The sequence below is a fragment of the Scatophagus argus genome, chromosome 14, assembly GCF_020382885.2.
Source record: "Scatophagus argus isolate fScaArg1 chromosome 14, fScaArg1.pri, whole genome shotgun sequence".
NCBI classification, from domain to species: domain Eukaryota; kingdom Metazoa; phylum Chordata; class Actinopteri; family Scatophagidae; genus Scatophagus; species Scatophagus argus.
This window is the reverse complement of record NC_058506.1, coordinates 14,470,681-14,486,604: the sequence shown is the minus strand read 5'-3', so window position 1 is coordinate 14,486,604 and position 15,924 is coordinate 14,470,681. Positions and strand designations below refer to the sequence as shown.

The following is a 15,924-nucleotide window of genomic DNA, read 5'->3' as shown; positions in this document are numbered from 1 at the left end:
CATACCTTTGATCTGTTTTCAAAAGTGTCCCCAAAGCTTAGACAGAGACAGAGGATGATGCCAAACACACTCAGTACTGTGCTGGATAACTCTCAGGGTGGCTAATAGCAAGTGCTGAATATCCTAATTGCTCAAAGAACATGGATAATGGACTGCAAGAACACATTTTCATAAAGACATGTAAATGAAATGAGAGGTTGGATTGAGTCGCAGAAGACAGCGGAACAGCTGCTTGTGTTGGAGTGAAGACCGGACTTACAGCTGGGGCCTGTTACTGGGTGCTGCTCTTTTAGGCTCATGCCACTGATTCTGTTCTTATCACAGTTTTGATTGTGATTCTCCTGCCAGGGAAGTAACATCTAGCACATAAAGCTGTTTCTTATTTCTGTCATTCTGCTTTTTCTGTGTGTCTACCTGTTTTGGCAAGAAGGCCAGCATTAATTGCGTTAAACGGAGGAGGAGGAGAGCGCCTCCCGTAGTCTTCGGAAGCAGAGCCTTGGCGCTGGTTCATCACGACTCCGTCCCGGAGAATAAAGCGTCTGTCACCGCGGCCCCCGTTGGATCACTAGCTCGCTAGTCGACCTGACACTAACGCAGGAGGAAGTGTGTTCCCCTGCTTAACAGCTCCTTGTTTACACGCCCGCATGTCACGCTACTTCAAAGGCGGAGGAGAGAGAGCGGCAGAGATGCTGCATGAAAGAGAGGGAGGGGACAGAGTGGGAAAAAGCAGATGAAAGACAAAAGCAGAGCAGGTGAGGAGACAGTGTGATGAAGTAGCTGAGACAAACGAGGGCCGGGATGATAGAAGAAGCTGCACACTCACACAAGAGCCTGTCGCTGGTGGAGAAAATATTACCTTCACATTATTCTTTGTGTTGTCAATTTTATTGCTGATTGGAGCTCCAGATGTCTCAGATTGCCAAGTAGGGTAAGACCAAGTGATGTCAGACACTTTAGACCTTTAGGTTTAGTGCAATTTGTCTGTGATTATCAGCTTTTCATGATTCACAGTATTTGAGGCATCATCATGCAGTGAAGGTGCACAACCACTCGTATCCAAACAGGGTCAAGACAAAACAAGGATTGTTAGATTTAGATGCAGATCTGGCACAACCTCCTGTGAGAGAGTCCACAAGTGAGGAGTCAGCTGGCACAGAAGTGGACAACATTTACTGTATATCTGCATGCCAAAAAATTGACTTAATTTATCACTTGCCTGTGTAGAAAATTATATGTTGGTCTTACATAAGCCACGTTGTCAGCACCAGTTTTGTCAGAGGGGCTTGAATTATGCAAGATTTTGTTTTCTCGCTTGCTGCGTTCACACATCCGTCCTCTTCTTGGTTGTGAGTCGTCATATCAGAGTCTAAAATGAACAAAGTTTTGTGTTTTGTCACAGGTGGTTTCACAAACTTCATGATGTATGAAAGGATCTACTGACATCATCTGTGATTTCTTTTAGGGAATCTCAGTTACATCAGACCTCATTCTGTTTGTAAAGATGCGCACCCAAGGTGTGAATTTTTTACCTGTGTGTGTGTGTGAGAGAGAGAGAGAGAGAGAGAGAGAAACAAAAAAGCAAAAATCCGAATAAGAGATTTGAGAGGCTGAGATGACACACATGCATGTTTGTCCAGGATAGGAAACAAGTTCAGGGGAAGCTGCCTGTCCCACTCTTTTCCCATGGCACAATAAGCAGGTCTAATCATAGACAGAACTATGGCTTATAAAGTACATTTCCTCTGCTGTCTGTTCTATCTTTTCCTACGGTTCCCACACTCACATTTGCTTTCTTTAAGACATAATCGAAGGAAAATATTGCAGCTGATGGTGAGGGATTAGAGAAACAGTTTCAAATGTCGTGGCTGTTGGATCAGCCTCGGTGTTGCGTTAACAGGAGCTTCTTTGCTTTGGCCGCACTCTGTTGAAATGTTTTCAGTATGGATCCCTGTTTATTTTGCTCTCTGGAGAGATGGAGTTGCCTCTCATTTGGCCTCTGCTCTGCCAGCATGTCCACCCTCTTATGAAGCTTCTTTTCTAGAAGCGCCTCTTTTGGATAGCTTAGCTCCATCAACTTGTGCTTGTACTTTCTGCTTTCAGATTAGATTATTTTTGTTTCATTACACAACTCATGTCTGCACTGACCGGTCCAGGACTACTCGGAGCTCTTCAGGCTCCACATTCATATGTCAATAAATTTTCTGCAGAGGTTTTTTGACTAAAATGTATGCACATACATGGAAAATTATAACTTACAAGGGCCCTGGGCTGTAAAACAAATGGGGACTCCAATTCCAGAAAACACAGAGAGTCCTGGAGACAACTATCCATTAATATGAAATGCTTTAGGCTACAGCAATATTGTAATGGGGGCCCTCAGAGTGTACAGCCTCTGTCGCTGCTCTCCATTAATGCAGCAAAGCTCCAAGCCAGTTTCTGAGGGCCATGTAGAGCCGTAGTTTCAGCAAATGAGGGGGCTCAGTCAATAGTGTGGGCTCATTCTGGGGCCACATATGGAGCACGCTTGTCCTGGGGCCCATGGTGGTTGGACACTCCAAGCCAACACACTAGCAAGATTGTTAACATGATAGTTTTTCAGAGGCATGTTCTTTGTTTTCCTATCTCCTAATTCATACCACCTCATGATCTGTCAATTCTTTATCCAATTTCTTTTTTATTTTTCTACAAATGCCAAACTTAAGCAAAGATTTAAGGAGTCTTAACTGAGACATAAAACCTCCAGCTTTGCTTTTTCTGTGATCTTTGTTGGCCAAAAAGACAAATCTGTAATTCAACTTTGGAGATACGAGTTTTCTAACTGACACTGAATATGTTTTGTTAAGTTTTTCCACAGAGGGCATCAGCGTCAGTGTTGCTTGTTGTTTAGTGTTGTTAAGCCTTCACTCAGCTAAATGACCTTCATTTACAGGCTCATGGCAGCAGGTAGTCTGAACCCCAGCTGAAGACTATGAGAGAGGACAGTGAAGCTTCTTCACCGTTCCCCAAGAAAAGCGAGCTTGTCACGCAGAGCAACTCGCCGGAGTTTGGAGCGACAGATCAAACAGACTGGAATAGACCAAAGACAGACAGGGCGTGTGTATTGATTGATAGATAGCCTGGCGGTGTGTGACGTGTGCTTTCTCTTTATTCTGAGCTTTCTCATCAGAACCTGGATTATTGTATAATGGCAGCATGTAAAGCTTCAGCTGAAGAGCTGAAACTGTATCCACCTTCATTCTTTTTGCACTTCAGATTCACCTGATTAGCATGTGAGCAGATGAGATGTGGTTGTTATTTATTTCTTTTCTTTCTTTTTTTTTTTTTTTTTTAGTTAATTTTTTTAGAACAAAGTGTGTGAACAAAGCGTGTGTGTGTGTGTTGGAGGGTGTCAGACTCCCAGGGCAGAGACAATGGTGTGAGTGTGTTTGTGAAGTGGAGGTGTTACTGAACTCCGTGTTCGTTGAGGTGAAGTGGGATCTTACTTGTTAAGCCAACAACAGTCTTCCTGTGTTACTGCCATAACCTGATGAGGAAAATAAATCCACACCACGGCTGCAGTTTGTCTCCCACTCTGACACTGTCATCAGTGTGTTTTCTCACAGCACACTGCTGCAGAACAAAGTCACCTCCTCTCACCAGTTTTGGTAGATGTAGTGTGCAGTGGTCTGAAAACATGCAAATAGGTTTTTGATGCATCCATGCACTGATGCAGACAACGACTGGCATCTAACACAGGGTGTGACTGTCCGTGAGCTTTGTCCAACAAGATCAGGGCCAACATGTACATTCAGTCTGAATTTAGAAAATGGTGACTTGAAGTTAGTTGTTATAAAATCCAAACAAATTTTTGGAAATGTTAATCATAGGGCTGGCGATATTATCGACAAATTGTTAAGTTCTGTGAAAAAACAAACGAAGAACGAACCGATACAACTAACAAGTACTTTCTTTTTTTGTCACTCCTTATTGTCAAAAGCCTAACTTTGAGCCCATCCTGCAGTATCCTGAAGCAAACAATAAATGACTAATTATGCCTTGGAGAAGCATACTTGAAACCAACACCCTTTCACGAATGGAGGAGACTGCTCGCTGAATTTGAGCTCTGTGCTCTCTGTTTTGCCGACCGTGAGCTAACAGTGTCTTCTCTTCTTTCTTTCTACATCTCTCTGTCTCTCTTTGCAGGCGATTGTTTATGAAGGCCAAGACAAGAACCCAGAGATGTGCAGAGTGCTGCTGACACATGAGATCATGTGCAGGTGAGAAAATCATCCTCCCCCCTTCTGCATCTTCAAACAGCTCTTCCAGCTTTGACTTCTTTTCTCCTCCTCTCCTCTCCTCTTGTGCAACATACTTTGTTAGTCTGCAGAAAGTTCTCACCAATCACCTCTCTGTACTCAATATATTTCTCACTTTGTCACCCTCATTAACCCCTCCCACACACACGGACCTCGATGCATACATACACACACACACGATTCCATATCTGTTGAGGAAGATGAGTTTTAGCTATCAAAGTCGTTGCTTTAATTATAATCTAAAGATGAATTTCTTCAGAAGTAGGTTGGGAGCAAAGAGTTCTATTTATAGAAGCATTTTACCAACCTACCCTATACGATAGAAAGTGTGTGTGTGTGGATGCATGCCTGGTGTGTGTGTGTGTGTCTGTGACGCCTGGTTAATTAGGACACAGAGAAACTCATTAGTCAATCTGAACCCTCCTGTTGTTTCATGGCTAACAAATGGGCCTCCTTCCACAATCTGACTATAAAATATAGGCAGGGTCTACACACACACACACACACACACACACACACACACAAAGAGGTATGCATATGCACGCTCGTTTGTACACACCACAGTTATAAAAATTCAAATTTAGCACATGAATTAAGTTGTTCTTGTTCCCTGACCTTGTCACTGAGCAACTTTAACTGTAACAATATAAATTGGGGTTCATCTATATGCACAAGCAGGGATTTTAGCTGTGAAATCGGGCGCACTAATATTTTATTCTATAGCTCACTGAATAATCCTCAGGCCATTCAGCTGCAGAGGTTTATGGAAAACCAATTGAAATTCTGATACGATTTACAAGGAATTTATAAATAAATTGTATTTGGCAACAGATTTTATCATAAATTATTGTTGTTCATCGTGTGGAGAATACATTATGGACATAAAGAAACGGCACAACATGTGCAGTACACATAAGCTTGTACAATAGAAAAGCCACCGGTATTCAAACATTTCCTCAGCAGCACCGCTGACTTCTGCAACGAGTGTAAACACTCGCTTGTCTGCAACAGCGGCTGAGGTCAAAGTTACGGCTGTTGCCTCATGTTCTCACATGCTGATTCTGCACTGGGAGCCTCACATACAACACACGACATAGGACACACACACACACACACACACAAAGAGCTCAGGGCGTCCATTAATCAGTGTGGCTCATTGTCATGGTGGTGCCATTAGCCATATGCTCCCAGCCAATCTGCCACAGCGCAGACCTGCGTCTCAAACCTGGCTGGATCTCTGGCACAAACACATGAACGTTTTTAGTCCAGAATGGACGACAGAGCCGACTGTACGGCTTAGCACAAATGTTGGTTTAAATGAAGCTCTCTAAGTATCTAAGGTTAAAAATATGTTATTCAACGCTGTGTGATGGTAGTGTATCGACATTCCAGCTTTTTACTGAAGCTACATGATCATTGAATTTTCAAACAAAATATATATATATATCTGGAAACTTGTGACTCTTCAATATACTTTTAAACTTTTGTGAGCCTGAGTGATCTTTGGTTGCACATGTTTGTATTGACAGGCCTGCAGCAGCTGAAGGAGTTAAAAAATGTAGATGAGAAGTGTTAACAAACATTTCACTTGCAGTAATTGCCTCTTGAAAATGAGGACAACTTTCATATTGAAATGCCGAGTATCTCATTAGGGAATGATACTCAAAGATAATCAAACAGAGACTCATTTATATTGTCGTATTTTTAATGAAATGATAGCAAAGAAAATATGAATTATTCGTAAATGCGTAGGAAAATTTTTGATTTAGACCAGCTCAAGGAGGGAAACCTTTACTGGCCTCGACTGAGAATCCAACATTCAGTCTAGAGAGATGGCTCTTCCTTATAGAAAGCTTTAAGTTATCAGTGATAAAGGTTATATACAGTAATTATGAAAGTATAGAGCAAGTGGAGAAAAGACAGGTTTTGTTCCCATGTTAGAAATACAGTATACAGTATAGATATGCAGTCCTGCCATGGGACACAATGCCTACAGCAGTAAGTCTCTTCCAGGTGTGATCATAATGTTGGTTTATTGTAGTATTTTACCAACATGTTCAAAAGCTTAGTTGGCTTTACAGCTCAAACTGATGATGATTTTCATTATCAGTTCATCTGTCTATCATATATCGGTTATTTTCATGATTAATTGATGATTAAATGATTAACCATGGGGTCTACATCGTGTCAGAAAATCATCCGACCAAACTCCAAAGATACACTATATAGACAAAACTATCCCGACACACCTCTTTTATGGGGCTGTTTTTCAGAGGTTGGGCTTGGCCCCTGACTTCCACTGAAGGGAAATCTTAATGCTTCAGCACACAAAGACATTTTGGACAATGCTATGCTTCCAACTTTGTGCCAACAGTTTGGGGAAGGACCTTTTCTATTCCAGCATGACTGTGCCCCAGTGCACAAAGCAAAGTTCCATAAAAACATGGTTGGATGAACTTGGAATTGGAAGAACTTGACTGGCCCACACAGAGCCCTGACCTCGACCCCATCCGACACCTTTGGGATGAACTGGAGCGGAGGTTTGCGAGCCAGGCCTTCTGGTCCAACATCAGTGTCTGACCTCACAAATGCTCATGCAGTAAAGCATTTGTGAGATGGCCCAATACTTTTGTCTATGTAGTGTATTTAAATTACACTGATACAGAAAACGGAGAAAGGAAAACCTCACTGGAGGAGCTGGAACCCTTGAATGTTTGTATTTATCCCTTATTAATGACATAAGTGGTTAATTGATTATGAGAACTGATTAACTGATTAAATGTTTCAGTTGGTTTATCAATGCTATCGTCACCATTAGTGCTTATCACAAATAGAACAAATGACAAGGACATCTCTAATTCATGTGTCTTGGTGTGTGTGTGTGTGTGTGTGTGTGTGTGTGTGTGCGTGCGTGTGCGTGGTGGGAGGAGGGGAGATGCAGGGGGGAAGAACACATGATTAGATCACCCAGATCCAGAGCAATAAGTGCTACATTACCCCCATCCTGCCCCTCGTTTTCCTTCCCACTGCCCCTCCATTTGTAACATCTTCCACTCTGTTCCCGTCTCCTCTTCCTCGACTGTCCCCTCTTAATCTCCCCTCCTCATCTACAACCCCCCCCCCACGCCCTCACCCAGCCCTGCCTCTCTCCCACTCCCCTCTCCCTCTCTCAGGGTCACAGCTTTTCTCTTTTCTCGTGCTTCCCATTTTCCCATTCCCTTGTCGCCGGTTTTCCTCCTCTCTAACCTCTCGCTGGTGCTGCTCCGTTTTCTGACTGGGCCACCAAGTGACCCAGTTTGTAGAGCAGCAGAAAAGAAATGTCAGAGGGAGCAGGACGAGAGGCAGAGCAGCAGATAGTGGAGACAATGTGGACGGTGTAACGTATCAGTCTTTTTCTTTTCACCTCTGCCATCTGTGACAGTGAGAAACCTGAGACATCTCCCCTTCCTCTTCTTCCCACCCCCTTGTTTTAGCTTTCCCTCCCACGCTCACCCTTTCACCCCCCCTGGCTTCACCCCTCCCACCACCACCCACCGGCTTACATCTTTATGCATAATTGATGCATACAGGAAAGCTTTGACAGACTTGTAGTACATACGTGTGAATTTTGGTCTGCATGCCAGTTTGTGTGTGTGTGTGTGTGTGTGTGTGTGTGTGTGTGTCCCACCCACTCTTCTTCCGAGCCCGAGGCCATTACAATCCTTTCCAACCTCCACCTCACCTGTTCATCAGTACAAAAGGAAGAAATGAAAGTTGTCTTATAATGTTATAAAAAGCAAAAAACAAAATCAAAACATATGCATGGAAAATATTCTCTCAAAACTAAATTCAACTTGTCGTTGTTTTCTTAAATAATAAGTTTGTCTCCTCCATACCACAATGAGAACACAGACATCAAAATGATCTTTGTGATTTAGTATCACTTAAGAGACAAATAGAATCAATAATAGAAAAGAATAACCAAAATTTCAGTTTCATAGATTACTTTAGGTTACAAAACAGCCGTCGTCATGCTTCAAAGAAGCACCACCCACCTCAACCTTCTCCCTCTGTGGCTCTACATCACCTCCCTCCTTCTGATGGTTAAGAGTCATAATTATGGCCTCTTTAGGGCTATGTGACAAGGATGGTTGGGGTCTGGGGTGCATCTTATACTCATCAAAACTGGAAAAGATCCACTGACCAGAAATACAAAGTGCAAATTATCCGTCAGACACACCACTGCAAATGGACGGGGGAATCTTTGAGCTGCAAGGGCCCATAGAGGTCTTAATGCACTTGTGTTTTGTGGTGGCATATCTGCTTTAATACCTCTGAATCCAAACTACCAACTCATCACAAAATGGCTAACCTCAGCAGCTAGCTTGTCTCCTAAAACTCAGTGTGTTTCTTTCAGATCCTGCGCTACCTGCTGTCAACTTGTGTGAATTCAGCATCATCAGTACAGACAAAGCGCATTTAAACGTCTAAATTTGAACTCCTGTGTGACGCACTGTACGTTCCCTGTGTCTGACTTCTTCCTTCATCTTCTTCTTCCTCTTCTTCTTCCTCTACTGTCTTCATGCAGTCGGTGCTGTGACAAGAAGAGCTGCGGGAACCGTAATGAGACACCCTCAGACCCTGTTATCATCGACAGGTACTGTCTCTCACTCTCTCTCTCTCTTGCTGACACATACACACACACACACACGATGAGGGACTGTGCTGACCTGTTTGAATGGTGGATCGTTTGTGTGTTTAGATGATCTGCTGTCCGTCCTGAAATACATGCTCCTCAGATAGACTCGATGGCCTCTGATGGAAACACAGAGGGAAAAGTCTAAGACCGAAGCTGTGCATTTATGAGTCAAACAGCAGGACTCATCAGTGGCCGTGAATTGCTTAAAGGTTGCAGCAATTAAAGGTCCACAAACAAATGCACATCATGTCTGCTCAGGTACCACATCATGTCTGGCAGACTGAGGCACATGCGTGAGTGTGTGTAACCTCCGCATCATGTGAGATACAGAGCTGTTGACTAGCAGAGCACGCCTGGCGTTTTGACTGCCACTTTCTTCCTATGCCTGTCTGTCTGCTTCTTTCCTTCTTCCTGTCTGTCTGTTGAGGTGGAGGACTGAAGTTATCCCTTTCCTTACCACCACCACCCCTCCCCTTCCTCTCTTCCTTTCTGTCTCTCCTGCAGCACAGCACAGAAAAATGGGTCATGTGCAAAAGAAAAAAGTGACAGAGAAAAACTGAAATGAGATCCAACCTCATTTTAATCTGATTTCTTCTTGGCAGTTGTTTTAACCCTCTGTGAGCAGGTTTCTCTGCGTGCATGGCTGTGTGTGTGTGTGTTCGGGTGAGTAATTCACGGGGACTGGAGTGAAGGAGTGCTGATTCTCATCACTATCACCACATTATCAGAGAAACCAGTAATCTTGTTGTTGTTGCTGTTGCTGCTGCTGCTGCTGTTGTAACCAGCAGAAAATAGCTCCCACCTTAGCTCACAGTAGAAAATACACAATTCACATACATTTAAATATCATATGAGCAGATGCAAACCTTTTCAATGCAATGTCACATCACTTTGGACCTAAAAGAGTAAAGATTGGGCCTCATTGTTTCTCCCACCTTTTTGTCACTGCTTCATACCTGCTGCAACAAAATAAACACACGTCTGGTGTTTACTAAGGTACTAAGATTTAAATGACTGACTTTAAGAATGTGTGCTTTTCACATCAGTTCAGTCATGGAAATTGAAATGAATAAAGACACATTCTGACTTCGATTCTTGACATTTTAGACGTGAGATATAAGGTTTTAAAGCCAAAGCAATTGTTTAGGATCTTTTTGACCGTTGAAAAGTTATGCCTTTTAGCACAAAATGTTAACTGGTCTTGTCCCCATGGAGGTAAATTCTTACCTTTTCCAAATTTTGCTCTCTTATCTCATGTCAAACATTTTAATTCCCACTCTTAGCTTTGAGGATTCTGCCCCCCCACCCCCCCTTTTTATATCTTTCTCTCTCACTCCTCCTCCACTTATTTTTGTGTTTGGAGAAATCTTATGAAGTGGATAAACACTTGTGTCTCAAAGTGAGCTATCTTAGAGAGTGTGTGTGTGTGTGTGTGTGTGTGTGTGTGCGCAGGACATTATAGTATCCTTACATCACATTCTCCTGGTTTTGTCGGCTATCTCAGACATCTCAGCTTACACCCCATTATATATTCGCCTGGAAGGTGTGTGCATGTGTGGGTGGGTGGTTGTGACTTGGGGTTGGGCCACTGAAAGAGTAAATGATATCTTAGGCACAAAGTGACAAAATAATAGACATTTAATAATCTTGTGTGTTACTGGACTGTTTGGAGCATTGGGTGACTTTTAGTGTGTGTGTGTGTGTGTGTGTTTAATGGCTGGAGGAGAGGAGCAGAGTGAATTGTGGGAGATGTCAGAGTACTTGGTCAGGATGGAATGTCAAGGTTACCGTGGATACCGTGGGATACTTCCTGTATCCCCCTCAACCACGCACACACACACAGTGGTTTGCAGCCTCTCAGTTTAACATCTGGAACTCTGCTGTTCGACCCAAACATGTGGGGAGAGAGAGAGAGAGAGAGAGAGAGAGAGACAGAGAAAGTCAAAACAAGAGCTACAAGTGTGTCACAGCTTATAAACAGGCAGATATTTCTGAGGTCCAACTGAAATCACATGTAGTCACAGCTTTGTACAGTCGAAAATAATGTTGTCATTTTTGTCAGTTTATTGTCCATTAACACTGGACAGCTGACTGGTACCTGCGTCTGTGTTAAGAGGGCCGGTGGAACCCGAGTAGTATACTTAAATGTAGTTTTGACATACGTTCTGTGGCATTTTGTACTTCTACTCTGCTACATTTCATATTACATCGCTCTTGTTACCCCTTGACATTTATTCAACATTTACGGTTACTTTTCACATAAAATCACATGACATATTTAGATGATATGATGCAGTACTATACTGCTAACTATACCTACTTGTGTGAGTATCTAAAATTAGCTTCACCTTAACTTTTTCTAAAACACTCTTACATGCTAGAGATAAAAGCAGATTAATAGTCTGTTATCGTATGATACTGTGAAAGAGACAATCGCCAGAATGAGCACTTTAAACTTCTGATAATCTTATGTACTTTTACTTGTAAATAAGTATTTTTAGACTGTGGTACTTCTACTTTTACTTCAGTGTGGGATCTAACAACTTCTTCCACCAGTGATTAAAAGTAGCTGTCGCTCAGAGCCAAGAGCTGAGAGCATCACATCAGTGAACAGAAACAAGTTGCTCTGCATCAGGCTGCCCTCTGTTAGATCTTTCTGAAACTCGGTTTGTAATGTTTGCAGGATGCTGTGCTGTTTTCCTGTGTTGCTGTGTCAACACTGATGCAGCAAAAAACAACAAAGAAAAACAAAAAAAAAACAAGCAATTATTCAAATGAGGAAATGAGGGTTAATACCCAGTAGGATCAGATACCAGATGAGCTCAGTATAGGTGCAGCTCAGAGTTGGCGCTGCAGTGATTTTGTGTGCTTGAATGGGAAGCCAGCGAGGGATCTTGTACTTGTCAGCTTACTAATGACTGGACAGAGGAGTATAGGATCTAGGACACAGCGAGTACCTTTGTACATTCAGGTTATGCTGTCCCGTTGAAGGTCCTCATACACAGGTGAAAAGAAGTGGTCGTCATGCCTCTGTTTTTATTCCAGGAGACAAAGTCAGAGCTTTCCCCAGACCAACAGTGGAGTAAACAGCCAAAAGCAGTGAGGTCTTAAAGAATGCTGCCCTCGCCATCAGCTTGTCCTCTCAAAATGACCTTCTATGGTGACATTACATGAAAAGCAATGCTCCCAGTGTTTATTGCGCTTTAACAAATTTAAACAGCTGCATGTATTCGTGGGCACAAACAGGTGAAAGAAATGGAGACTGTTTGCATGTGATTGACAGCTCATTGCATGGTGTCACTGAGGATATCAGTCCTCATGTGCATGGGTGTGCGTGTGTGTGTGACTGACAGCTAGCTCATGATGCCAGTTTGTGTGTGTGAGTGTGTGTGTGGCCCAGTTAATCCATGTTGTAGCGCAGTGAGTGTCCCGCTGCCTCTCAGGGTTAATATAGGGTTAACGACATGCAACGATATCCTATCATACGCCTGCTTGACTCCTAAAGAGCCACATCCACTCTCCTCCTCGTGTGTGTGTGTGTGTGTGTGTGTGTGTGTGTAGCTGCCATTCAGTTTCTCCTCCTTGTATCTCCTACCATCTTTTCTCAATCACTCAACATCTTCCTCTCCTCTTTTTCTGTCTCATTCTCCTCCCACATTTCTACTCCCCCCTCCTCATCACTCTCTTTCTTGCTTTTGCTCTCACATCCTCTCTCCCCTTCCCTCCCTCCCTCCTTCTCTCTCCTTTTCTTTCTCTTTTTCCCTTCCTTGACTCTGTTTTGCTCTCTCTCTGCCCTGAGGGGTTACCTACCTCACTGCTCAGTTCGCTGCCTGTTTAGACTTCTACGATTGGTTTAATAGGCTGAGTCTGTGTGTGTGTGTGTGTAGTTTGAGGGGGTTATAGGGTTATAGTCTCAGGCAGTGTGTGCTCCGGGATTAGATCAGTGTCAAGACTTGAGGAAGGTGATTCGAGAGTGTGTGATATTGTGTGTGGGGGTGTGTGCGTGTGGGGGTGTGTGTGTATGGGGGGGTTATTGGCAGCAATGTGTGTCCTCTCAAAGTCTAAGGGGGCCCACATAAGCCTGAGGGGTTTAAGGGGGTTCCCTGTGTGTGTGTGTGTGTGTGTGTGTGTAATCTATAGGGTTAAGAGGGGTCGCAGCTTGAGGAAGAGATGATGGGAAGGAGAGGAAGGAGGAAGGGAAGGAAAAACGACAGAAGGAGGTGAACATGATAAGAGAGCATTTACGGGGAGTAAAAGGAAGAAAGGAGGAGGGTGAGGAGAAAGGCAGCGAGTGAGGGAGGGAGGGAGGGAGGACGCTTGTCTAGGCAGGCAGGGTGAGGAGGAGCAGAGCAGGGTTTGTTTCAGGGGATAAGAGCTTCAGTCTGGGGAGTCCTGTCAATCAAAGAGCGCTGGGTGGGGGATGAAGGGGCGCTGTCAATCAGCTGGAAGAGGAGGGAGACGAGGAGGAGGGGGAGGAGGTGAAGAAGGGCGATGAAGGGAGCGAGGGGGATCTTCTAAACGATGTCTTCATCTTTTCTCCCTTTGTCTTCCTCACTATCTCTCCCTCCTCCCTCCCTCTGTCTCTCTCTCTGTCTCTCTCTTGTCCTAGTTACCAAAATATCTCTGCCAACCTGGTATGTCACTGTTCGCTCAACTGTCACAGTCTGACTCACACACACACACACACACACACACACACACACACATATCTAAAATAGATAGTGAGATATTATGCCATCTCCTCTCTTGACCCGTCCTTGTCTCTCTTTTTCTTCTTTGCCCTCCTTTCTCTCAGAGTTTTTCATCCTCTCAAATTTAAATTTGCTTTATTGGCATCAGTGCAGTTAGGGACATTTTGCAGATTTTCCTGAGAAGCTTGTTAAACGTCACACATTTTTTTTCTTTCTTCCGTTATTTTTTTGCTGCACAATGAAGAGTTTTAATTCATTTCTAAAGCTGTGACTCTGTTTCCTAACACAAAGAAATATGTAGACATAACTGACACATGTCCATTTCCAGTTTTTATAACATGACCCAAAATAAGAAACATTTTGGTATCAGTTATTGATTGTTTTTCTGATAAACACATGTTGAGTCCTGTGATTTGAAAGTAATCATGTAGTAATCATGCCCATATAGTGTACAACTACACTACATGGGCAAAAGTATTGGGACAACTGACCATTAGACCAACTTTACACCTGTGTTTGATTGTAATGACAAACACAGACAGCTCCTGAAAATCAGTCCTGTTGCACAGCTGATGTCAATATTAAAGAGGTATGTGCGAATACCTTTGTCTTTTTTAATGTGCGTTATTATAAGATAATATAAGATTATAAGATATGCACTAAACGGCAAAGCATTGCAAACAAATAGTTAAAAACGTAACAGGATGTACAAGGACGGACAGCATGCTAACATGACGTATGCAGCACATTTTGGGTCAGAGGTCTTGTTATTTTGGTGTAGAACTCAGTTTGTACGTCCTTGCAATGGCCAGCTCGTCATTATTCAGTCTGTATTTAGCTAATTTCCTTGTCCCCAGTTAATCTGTTGCTTGGAATTGTTTATAATTGTTTATGCTGAAGACTATTTTCAACCCGTGTGTTAGTTATCTGGTGACGGACATTCGGGTTGTAGACTGTATAATACAAAGTGGATCTTGCCACTGTGATGTTTTGTGGACTACCATTTTGAACTCTTGAGCTTGGCATTTTGGCATTGCAGCCATCACCATCATCTGTTTTTTTTTTTTGGGCGCCAGGAGTGACCATATTTGGACACAACGGTGGGTTGGGCAGGATATGCATTGTTACGTTTCGATATAAAATTTCAGTCTGCCTAATATTTTAGTTTATGACTAAATACCTGCAGAACTATCAGCCTCGGCTGTGCTTTTTAGATCTCGTTATCTAACGTTAGCATGTTAAGAAGCTAAACTGAGATGGTGGACATGGTAAACATTATACCTGAACATGTTGGTGTTGAAAGCAAAACATTTACTTCTCTCTCTTGCTCTCTCTCTCGCGCTCTCTCTCGCTCTCATGTTGCTGTGTCACTTCCTGTGTTAAAGGTCAGCAGTTGCTTGGAGATGAGGACTATTGGGAATTATTCATACCATTGACTTAATGTCAGCATTCACTTCTTTCACTGTGTTTGTGCTTGTGTGTGTGTGTGACTGTGTATTTGAGTGGGTGAGACTGAGACAGACTGAGAGAGAGAGAGGGGGGGGGAGAAGAATGTTTTATTCATTTCTCTCATTTAGTCTCTCAGTCTGCACCTGTCCTAGCATTTAGAAGCTCGACATTCACATTACTTGCTGATTTAGTTTAACTGCTCGCTATAATGGACACACACACACACACACACACACACACACACACACACACAGAGAGAGAATTTTCTGTCGAATAGTGTCTAAACTAGCTGTAGTCTGCTCATTCAGGGTCAGAAGAACTGGAGATTGTTTTTGTCTTTTTGCTTCTTTTTAATTATCTTACTTTCATTTCCTCATTTTTTTGTCTTTTTCTGACTGTTTGTTGTATATTAGAAAAAGTATTTGTCCTAAATTCTTTCCTCCTATCCATCTTCCAGCAAATATCTAGGGGCCAAGGCTTCAGGCTGAGGATAGATTGAAGAAATATGGTTTTGGTAGAGAAGGAGATACCGAGCTAAGGATAGATAAAGTGTTTCATTTTCTTGCTTTGCTTCCTCTTTCTCCCTCCATCTTTCTGTTTGTGTGTTACTGGAATGGATGGGGCTGCCACGAGGTACAACTGGAGAGTCCACACAGATGTGTAATATATGCCTAACCTACACACACACACACACACACACACACACACACACACAGACACAGCCCCTCACACACACACACATACACACACATTTTCCTCTTTCTGTTCTCCCCCTTTCCTCCTCTTTCACCTCCTTCATCCTCCCTTTCCT

The 15,924-nt window shown here is 43.0% G+C and overlaps 1 protein-coding gene across 3 annotated transcripts in view; it reads left to right on the top strand.

The window, feature by feature from the left end:
• Nucleotides 1–15,924, top strand: part of LOC124070355 (transcription factor COE1-A-like) — an 83,489-nt gene that overhangs the window by 7,721 nt on the left and 59,844 nt on the right. For all 3 annotated transcript variants that reach the window (XM_046410192.1, XM_046410193.1, XM_046410191.1), the window contains 2 exons: nucleotides 4,183–4,256; nucleotides 8,863–8,931. In XM_046410192.1, coding sequence (XP_046266148.1) covers nucleotides 4,183–4,256; nucleotides 8,863–8,931 — 143 coding nt within the window. The remainder of the gene's footprint in view (nucleotides 1–4,182; nucleotides 4,257–8,862; nucleotides 8,932–15,924) is intronic.